This window comes from Limulus polyphemus, unplaced genomic scaffold, assembly GCF_000517525.1.
Source record: "Limulus polyphemus unplaced genomic scaffold, Limulus_polyphemus-2.1.2 Scaffold1815, whole genome shotgun sequence".
NCBI classification, from domain to species: Eukaryota; Metazoa; Arthropoda; class Merostomata; order Xiphosura; family Limulidae; genus Limulus; species Limulus polyphemus.
In genome coordinates this window covers 360-10,759 of record NW_013667425.1, presented here as the reverse complement: position 1 = coordinate 10,759, position 10,400 = coordinate 360, and the positions used below count along the sequence as shown (strand labels likewise).

The 10,400-nt window shown below is 30.9% G+C and overlaps 1 protein-coding gene across 1 annotated transcript in view; it reads left to right on the top strand.

Moving 5' to 3' along the window:
- The window catches only part of LOC106465036 (gamma-aminobutyric acid receptor-associated protein-like), a 7,325-nt gene extending 2,409 nt beyond the window's left edge, over positions 1-4,916 (top strand). The window contains exons 2-3 of the mRNA XM_013925226.2: positions 809-1,006; positions 4,021-4,916. Of these exons, the coding sequence (XP_013780680.1) occupies positions 809-1,006; positions 4,021-4,086 (264 nt within the window). The 3' untranslated portion in view covers positions 4,087-4,916. The remainder of the gene's footprint in view (positions 1-808; positions 1,007-4,020) is intronic.
- The last annotated feature ends 5,484 nt before the right edge of the window (positions 4,917-10,400 follow it).

The window sequence follows — 10,400 nt, the reverse complement described above, 5'->3', positions numbered from 1 at the left end:
TGTTTAAGATTGTAAAGGGAATTTATAGAGTTGATGCATCATCTTTTTTCATATTTAACAATGAGAATAGTAGGACTAGGAGACCTAAATAAAAATTTTGGCAAGGTAGGAGTCATCTTCAGCTAAGTTTTATTTTTCTAACAGGGTGGTTGGCCTTTGGAATGGGTTGCCTTCGGATGTTGTAGAGGCAATACATTTAAGTGAGTTTAGGAAACAGCTTGATAAGTTTATGAATGATAAGGGATGGCTTTAAGATTTTTTTTCGTTTTAAATTATTTTAATTTAGTTTAGAGAATGGAATAGCAGAGATGGACCAATAGGTCCCATAACGTTAGGTTATGTTAAAGGTATGCCATGATCATTATTGCTTTTGTTTTCATTACCTCATTAGAAAAAAGGGCTATGGTGAGTAATTAGACAAGAACCTATATACTGATGTGAAGTAACTACATGAAACTTTGGTATCCTAATAAAACATCACTGGTTACAAATCGTTGCTTTTAGAAAAAAACATTATTTTAAGTTATGAAGATACATTTTAAAGTTCTTTAGCTTGAAATTAATCTTGGAGTTTTGAAATGCATAAATATCTATAATTATACTCATCCTCATTTTGATGGACATAAAGTTAAGCATTTTCTCATCTTGATCTTTTAAGTTAAGATATTTATGACAATACCCTACCACTGATTTTATACATGTACTTTGATATCTATCTAACATAAAGTGAAAGTTCTACAGGGATATACTAGAGACATTTGGATATTCACTGATGGGTTAATGATGTCTTGAATATTTCTTATTGTAGATAATTGTAGAGAAGGCTCAAAAAGCTCATATTGGTGACTTAGACAAGAAAAAGTATCTTGTGCCGTCAGACCTTACAGTTGGGCAATTTTACTTTCTTATTCGAAAACGTATCCACCTACGCCCGGAAGGTACATTGTTTTTCTTTGTAAACAATGTAATTCCTCCTACCAGTGCAACAATGGGTTCTTTGTACCAGGTAAAAAAATGCAGTCTTAAGATTTATTGTTTTAAATATACTTAATCTTGTAGAATAGCTACATAGAAATTAAATGTATTTTTAATGCTTTTAGTACATTTATTATACAGTATACTAACTTACAGTTTTATACAAGGTTTAGTGTAGAGGTGGGTGATTAGTGGAATTGGCTTGTCTATTTATCATCAGGCTCATTAATTGATTATACTCACATGAGATGGCTAAAAAAATTATGATGCTAAAAATTCAGTAACTGTGGTGGACAGAACTCAGACAGATAGCCCATTTTGTAGCTTTGTGTTTAACAAAATAAACCTAATGGCAATATTTCAATTACTTGGATTGCGGGAATAATTGTAAATAATAATAATCTGAAACTCTAATTTTAATTAGCTTATTATTTTAATGAGTTGTGACACTAATGTTTCTCAACTGGGATACAAAATTACTTCTAGGGGTTCAGCATAGTTTTTCTTCACTTCACCTATTCTGTGTATAGGCTTTTCTCATAGTGACTACAAAGCACATTCACACCAACAGAGTGTTTGATACTTTCATGAGATTAATAGATTTAATTGAGTTAATCATTCTGCTCTAGTTAGTGCTGTAGTAGTAGTACTTTCCAAGTAATTTAAGCTTCCAGCATATCTTAAAGACTAAAATACATTCTTGCTATTTTTATAAGCAGGTAGTGAGAATAAGTATCATGAACCACGGTAGTAGTGGTTCATAAAAGGGATTGTCCATTTGTTTTTCTTTATTATTTTTTCGGGTTGAAGAAGTGTCATAACCCAAACTCCATCAGAAATGGAGGGGGGTAAGGTATATTAATATGATCCATTCATAATTGTTACCATATTTTACGGCATATAAGACACTCTTTTCCTGAAAAAAGCATCTAAGAATCATCCTACATCTAATATGTGAAGTTAAAGAAAGAAAATGCACCTCTCAATTTTGCTCCCATAAGCTAAGTTCTACCTAGTCTTTTCCCCAGATAATTGTAGATTAAAATATAAAAATTAATCTATACAAAAATATATGATTAGGCTTATAATTAGTGGAAAATATTTTCTAAATATATGAGTGGATTTGTAATAGATAATAGTAATCCAAGACGATTAGTGTCAGTATAGCTGAGCAGTTCACCTGGTTTTTCAATGCTAAGCAGTAAGTGTTTCTGAATTCTCATAAACACTACTGTCTACTACATTTTCTATTTGCAATGTGCAACAGTTCTTAAACTGCTCAAATGCAAAAGACACCCTGGTTTTTTTACTTATTGCCACTTCAGGCCAGTACTGGGGAGATTGATATCCATAACAAACACCAATGGAAATATGCCTGTCAGTTGAAAAAATTATCTGTTACTTATGTCTCCTTATACTGGAGAAACTAAAGGTGAATTCTGCTCCTTCTATTGGTTATAAGAATTCCATTCAAGGACAGAAAAATGCTTTGATACACTCAAATCTAATCAAAAACACCTTAGGTGTGAAAAAAGGATTGAGTGTGAGACTTAAAGGAATAAAATCAAAATTGGTGGCCAAACTGGTAGCTACACTTATTGCATTGATAAGAATTTTACAGCAAATATTCATTCATTAGTTAGCCAAGCTTCATTTTTTTGTTTAACTTGGAGCATGATGGTGGGTAAATCAAAAACAAAAATAGGAAGAAACTCAATCAAAATTGGTATTTCTTAATGGATTGCCTTGAAATTTGGTATGTGAAGTAAGAGTCCACTAGAGCACATCCACTGAAAATATGTCATAGTTTAGATTACCACACCCTAAGATACAGAAGGTGGAAAATCGCTAAACTATCACTCCTATTAATAACACACAGTGTGTCCTGCAGCAGGTTATTTTGGCCGCACGACACACTACCGTCTGTCTTGTGTCTTTTTCCTAAATATTCTTTGCTAAAATATGGGTGCATCTTATATGCTGTAAAATACAGTAATTAACATGTTTTTTGCCTTGTAGAGTGTGCAGAATCTTACTCTTAAGCAGAAATATGGCCAGCTGCAGCAAAGCCATAACTGGTCTTACTATAACCAGCAGAGAGGAAGGAGAAATATAAGAATTATTAAAATGTGTATTTGTATACATATGCTATTATATTATAACACATATGCTTTGAATATATATGCATGCATCTATACAATTTGAAAAATGCATATGACTATCTATATATACATATATATGGCTTCACAACTTAAAAAATATATGAAGCCTGCATGTGTGTGTATATATATAATTTAAGATGCATCCAAGTGACTAGTGAGGATAAATAATCAGAATATAGTATTTGTTTTTTGTATTTTAATTCTTTATCTTGCAAAGCAATTAATAATCTTTGAAGATACTTTAGAACTTACATTAATATTTGTTTTTCGTACTTTATTTGTTTCTTCAGAACAATCTAGTGGTCTTTTTAAAATCTGATCACCTGTGATCTGGTTATCTTTCTGTCCCAGTAAACATGGTAAAAGCAATAGTTGCTTTATTGATATCTAGAAATGAATGATTAACTCAGTTAATGAATATAATTGATTACCTGTAAACATAATTACAGTAGGTTAGTGTTGTGTAAAATAATTTGAAATTATAATAAAGTCATGAAAATAATTGATTAATCACAGTTAGTATTTTCAATTATTTGACTATCCAAGTGATAGAAATATCACTATTATGATTTATTATTATCTTTTATTAATTCAATGTTGTATGTCTTAATTACTTAGTGTCACAATTCATGAAAATAGTCAACTAATCAAAATTAGTAGTTCTGGCTGTTACTGTTTTTGATTATTACAATTATCCAAGTCTTATGGGAAAATAATTGATTAGATGAATGTAATTGATTAATGAGGCCAACTATGAATCAATTAGGAAATACATGTAAATGCTATGTCAAATAGTGTAATGACAACAACAGCGATTGCAATTGTTTTCATCATATAATATAACAGTGTAGAAAATTTATGTTTTTGTAATATTTCATTGCAGGAACACCATGAAGAGGATTTCTTCTTGTATGTATCATATAGCGATGAAAATGTTTATGGAGCATAATAGTGGAAAAAAAAGTGGCTCTAAAATATAAAAAAACAACTTATTTGTCAAAACTATGGTTTCATTCATTGATGAAATACAAATTAAATTAGAAAGGTAGATAATGTGATATTACCTAATACACTTGATTACTCAAGTAATCTACACTAAAACAGTTTTGTTAGATTACTGAAAAAGAAATTTCATACAGGTTCTTTGATATTGATTTGTTTCAAGTCATTGCCTTAAGAATGACTGGTCTTTCAGAAAATGTAATGTTTTATATACTAGGTAATAAAATTTATCTCAGTATGTAGTAAAATTAACTTTTGCTTTTTACATTGTAAAGGTGATGTAATCATAATGTATAGGTTTCAAATTTTGAAGAAATGTTGTGTATGATAAGACTGAGTCTTGTCATTTTCAGACCATTTTATCATGATAAATAATAGTGCGTAAAATGATTCTTGCATACTGCAATTTAAAAAAAGAATTAAAACTTTACTCACAAAAATTTAAATCTGGATTTGTACTGCTAGTTTAGTAGTTTCAAAAACCAATTTAGAAGTGGAAGTTGTACTGAGCTGATATTTGAAATTATTTCAAAAGCATTGGAAGTGAATTAAATCTTTTTTTTTTTTTTTGATACTGCTGCTACAGAGTTTTTCATGTTACAAAAATATAAATTATTTATTCATGTGTATGGCTAAGTGTCATTTTAATTTTGCATGTTAATGAGAGTACTGATCAATTTGGGAAAAGCTTAAATGTTTGAAATATTTGTTTAATTAAGAAAGTTATTAATGAAACGTTTTCGTCAATTAAATTCCTCTTATTGGCAATTTTTGTAATGTATATAAAAGTTGTGTATGTTTTACCCATTACCACACACCCAGTAACCAAAACTTTTTTGTTTGTTCAATGAAGCAAATTATCTTCACTTAGCCACATGTAGTTAAAATCTGAATTAGAGGAAAAAAAATTTATTATGTTAAGATTGGATTTTTATGGATATATATATGCTTTTATTTCTTATATTAAATCTAGATTCCTGCACCTTGAATGGGCATGAGTAGTATACTATACAGATGTAGATTTTTTATTAGTAAATTGTAAAGGATTTTTCAGTGTTTTGTTTGTCTTATGTTTTGTAATAGTGTCAAAACAAAATTTCCAAATACCTATTATGACAGCGATAATTATGATTTTTATGCTACAGTTACCAGTATTTCAAATGTGTCTAACATTTCCTAGTTTTTTTTCACAGTAACTTGTAAGATACAACAAAAAGAATAGTCAGGAAGCATAATTGTTTGGTACCTGTGAAAGTTGTTTTTTTGGTTGTTTTGTTCTTTTGGTTTACTTTAAACCATTTGGTTTGCAATTGTAATCATCAGAAACAGTCAAAGCTGTAGTAAAGGAGTTTATGAAATGTTCAAACCTAGCATGGTATTTTTGTCTTTAAACTATGCCCTAGTCTAAAGTTGTATATAATTTGCTGTAAATTACTTACTTTCATATTTTTTGTACTCTTTTTTTTTGAATGCATATATGTATGTATTGATAAAAGAAAAATGAATAAATTGTAGTTAAAATTAAAGACGTTGAATGTTTCTGCTAAATTACTAGTTTCAAAGAAAATATTGGTATTTCATGGTAGTTAAAAAATCATAACCCTAAAACCACTGAGTTGTTTTTATACCATTTGCTACCAGTAAGCTCAACATGCATCATATTGAATACTTTTATGTTTTTGCCTGTTACATCATTGTATGTAAAGAACTGACCAAACAAATTGGATGAAATCATTAATTTTCAGTGTAAGATGCAAAGGGGACCAGCAGTAAGTAGTGGAATTAACTGGTGTATTGATGATATTTTTATACTAAAATAAAGAGTGAACCTAAAGCAATTTCATGCATAAGTAATTCTTAAAACAAAATATATTTAAACATTTTAGGATTAAAACATAAATATTGCTCATTTAGAATTAATTAGTTAATAGTGCTAAATTAATAAGTATATTTAAGTGTATATAACTTCAGAAAAGTCCCATTTATTAGATCTTACCTTTGGTCTGGCAATTTTACAAACAGGAGTAAAAACAAAATTTGTTTTTATTTTTGGCTTTTTTTTTACAACTTACAATATATAGAAAATAAATGGTCATTGATTCAACATATAGTAAATTTGAACAGACCAGCATGGAGAAACCTTTTTATGACTTTTATAGTTTAATAAATTTGATTACTGAAGTATTTATCTATCAGTTGGGATCTCTTTTTATATCTCTCTCCCTATACTGCTGCTTCTTTTTTTTTTACACTTTATATCCAATCAATTAATCTTAATGCACAAGGTACGCATGTACAATTAGCTGCATAAAAAGAAATTAAGATGTCATGGCTGATATAGCTTGTATGAAAGCCATTTTGGAAGCTGCTTTTATTAACTTTGTTGTGGTAGTTACTCAAAAGAAAATTATATTTGATGCTTCACTTACTTTTAGAAACTGAAATTTAATTTGCTTTTACAAAAAATAAAATAGCACTAATGTTGGTGTATAAACAGAAAACAATGAGATGACCTTTTTTATGTGGAAAGTAACTGTAATATTATTACTCCTATTAAAAATGTTATGCATTACTCCAACTCTGCCCATTATAAATAGGTAAACATAGTACTGATGCACACAGGATCTGACCTATGTAAAGTCAATTAAGAGAGCTGTATGGACTATTGTACTGGTGTTATGAACCACTAAGATACTATAGATAACCTGTGATGAAATTAGTATTCCCCAGAGATTTTAGATGGGAAATTCTTCAGATTTTGTATATCACAAACTATTGCTAACATATAGAAGTAATGTTTTTTATTTCATTTGTATAAAGACATTGGGTGATGGGGTAGACACTAAATTTAGTACACTGCTCAGAGGAAAACTAGTAGTGCCAAGGAACACTCTGAGATAGAGTGGTAGGTTCCCTCTGGAGAAAATCATCTTAGATATAGTTGAACCTATAAAAGAAACTGAAAATGGTAATTGGTATGCGCTCATCATTATTGGTTGCTTCACCAAATGGGCTGAAGCTTATTCATTGGTTGGCTTGTTAGCACAATCCATCATAGATATGTTGGGTCCCTTCAGTGGGTCACTTGTATATTAAAGGACGTAAAATGTTATAATACAGCATGGTCGTCCATAGAGATTTTTCTATGGGAGAGAAAGGTTAAAGTTAAGGGACGATGAACTCACCTTTAAATTTGCTATTACGGTCAAGAGAATAGACAAGCTCCCACAGTCAAATTTGGTGGGTTTAATATTTGTAAGGCTTATTATTACTGTAAATACAGTTAGGCCTAAAGTGGCAACATTAGGCCTAGCGATGCAGATATATATATGTATATGTGTGTGTGTAACCGAATGTTAACTAATGAGAAATTTCCTACAGTCATAAGTTTAGAATATTTAAAAACTTTACCCTTACAAAAAGTCATATCTCGAAATGAAAGGCAACAGAATGGCATAACATCCCAACCACAGCACAGACTGTTTCTTCTGACGAAAACAGTAGTCAGTACAGTCAACCTATTGCTTTTGATAGGACAATCAGTACAGAAGACATCTTTCTTATGATCAGATAGATGATAGTTTATACAGCAAATTTATTCTAATCGCCAAGGTAGCATTCAGTACATACAACCATGTTTTTCTGATCAGAATGTCAGTCAATCTGCTTCTTGTGAAAATCTTACTTTTTTAAATAAACAACATCATACAATGAACTCGTATACCACGAGAAACTCTAATGACACTTCTAATTTGTGCAGATTCATACCAAAATCTCCCAAGTAAGTATCAGAATACCATCCAAAAGAACTCGATTAAACAAGGATCGAAACCTGTTTTGGGAACTTCACAACAATTTATTTCATGTAGGCCATTGTTTCTTACATCTTCATTTATTTATTCAAGTCGACCACAGTGTCCACGAACATATGACAATCAAAATATTCGTTCAGATTATTATGAGGCAAATATACATAATAACTTAAATCAATCAATCTTTCTATTAAAAAATGATGTCTATCCTAATTTAGCTGACCATTCACAGAGTGAAAGTCATTAAAATAAATTAACCAACCATAATAATACATCGCCATTCCTTCATTGCAGAAAAATGTAATAAAAATTTCACCACTTATCACACAACAGTTCACACACAAAAAATTATTTACAGGAAAAGGAGCAAGAACAATCTATTGAAAGATACTCAGATATCACAAAGAATAATCATACAAAGTAAAACAAAATTGGATATCTATATAGCTCTACAAAAAGAAATGCCTTAGATAGAATATCACAAGTGATCAGGAGTCCGGAAGAATCACTCTCGAAATCTCCAGGTCCTTTTATTGCACCTGTTTCTATAAGTGAAACGTCCAGAAATGCATTTCTATGATCACCTGGTTTATCATCTAGTAAAATAATAACCAAGATTTTCTGGAGAATCTAAACATGCTTGAAGAGCTGGTGTTAGTGAATCTAGGTATGTAGGCTGGTCTTTGGAACACTCTGATTCAGATGATGTGATTTAGAAAAACATACCCTCTAGTTCTGGTTTAAAAGTTTGTTTTGTTGATTTATTTCTGTGATACTTGTTGTCACCCTTACACTGTGAAGAGACCTTCTTCATTTCAATGGAAGGAATTTCTGATACATCAAACAGAGGTTTATTCTGAGGACAAGTTGGTTGATGTTTATGGTTCAGAGTTGCTACGTTATTTTCAAACAGAAGAATGCTTAAAGATTAATTATAACAGTGAACACTAGAAGTCTGGTAAAATAATATGCAAAGATCAATGTTAGCAATGTACCTTATGATAATGATGTCACCCCTCTTCTAGCAAACCAGCCCCCAGTGACATAGCGGTATGTCTGCGGACTTACAACACTAGAAACCGGGTTTCGATACCCGTTGTAGGCAGAGCACAGATAGCCCATTATGTAACTTTGTGCTTAATTCCAAACAAACAAACCTATCAAACCGCCCTATGGCGTTCATGACGTAATGATATGATACCACCTAGCAACATCCTCATTTCTTGGAAAAAGATCCACTGCCGTCAAGGGCTTGCATATTAATTGTTTGAAAAATATTTTGAAATTAAATTTGGTTATTACTGACATATTAATCATTTAATTATTTAACACCTACTTAATAAATTAGTTAGATACTCAAACGTGAATATTAATTATTTTATGCATATTAAGCTTTAATTAATAAAGCATGGATTAGATATTAATCATTAATTCGCACATCATTTACATATGCATATTAATTACATATGAGCCATCCTTTCCTCCACTTCGACCTCCATAGTAAAGTTATAACTATAGCAGCTTTCGTGAAAAAATAATCAGTTTTTCTAAAACAAACTTGGCATTTTTAACACGATAAATAAGCCATTCTTGAATGCCTCGTTAACTTTTGTTTCCTGTTTACGTATATTTTTCTTTGAATTTTTTCTTCGAAGTGAAATTTCTAAAAACCCGGGAGAAGAAAACGAAATTCGTGATCTATCCTCTCTTATCAGTGGAAAAACAGTCCAGTCGTAGAAGCTCTTCTATTTTTGGGTTGCATCTGGCCTTCCCATTCAATCTCTCTTCTTGTTTCTTTTGATGTTCGTGTATTGCTGCCATCAAATCTGCTAACCTGTAGTTTTATTTGTCACTTCTCGTTTCCATTTTTTTTCTTTACGTCCAACTCTCTCACACAAATTTGTTGCGTCTCTGGTCGTTTGTTAATTTCCCGTAAAATTTATTTTCGAGAAACTTCGGCGATACGAGTTCTTTCTTAATTAAAACTAGTTTATTGTTTCTCGCTACAAACTTTGTAATACACTTAATTTCCACAGTTACTTTAAAGTTAACTACTTTTATAAACACAAGCTATAATTCACAACGATTCACGCACTGTACGTACGGTGCCTACAGCTCGCTTGACTCAATTATCTATCTCTATATCTCTCTATCTGCAATTATATCTCCGATTTATTTGCCGGGCTTATATACTAAAATAGAGGGCGCCTAGAAAAGACTAGAGTTGCCAGAACAGTCATGATCCTTCTATAAACTCCAGCGCGCGTGCTTCCAGCGTCACTTGACTTCCGCTGTCGTAACAGAATATTAACGATATCTACTTAAAACATATTGGGGTTTTATTGAAGTGAAAGAATAACCTATTTGAAAATGTAAAATATGTGATATGACTGAATCCTTTATTACAAAGCAAAATTATTATCTTATGAAACCATCATACAAAAGACAG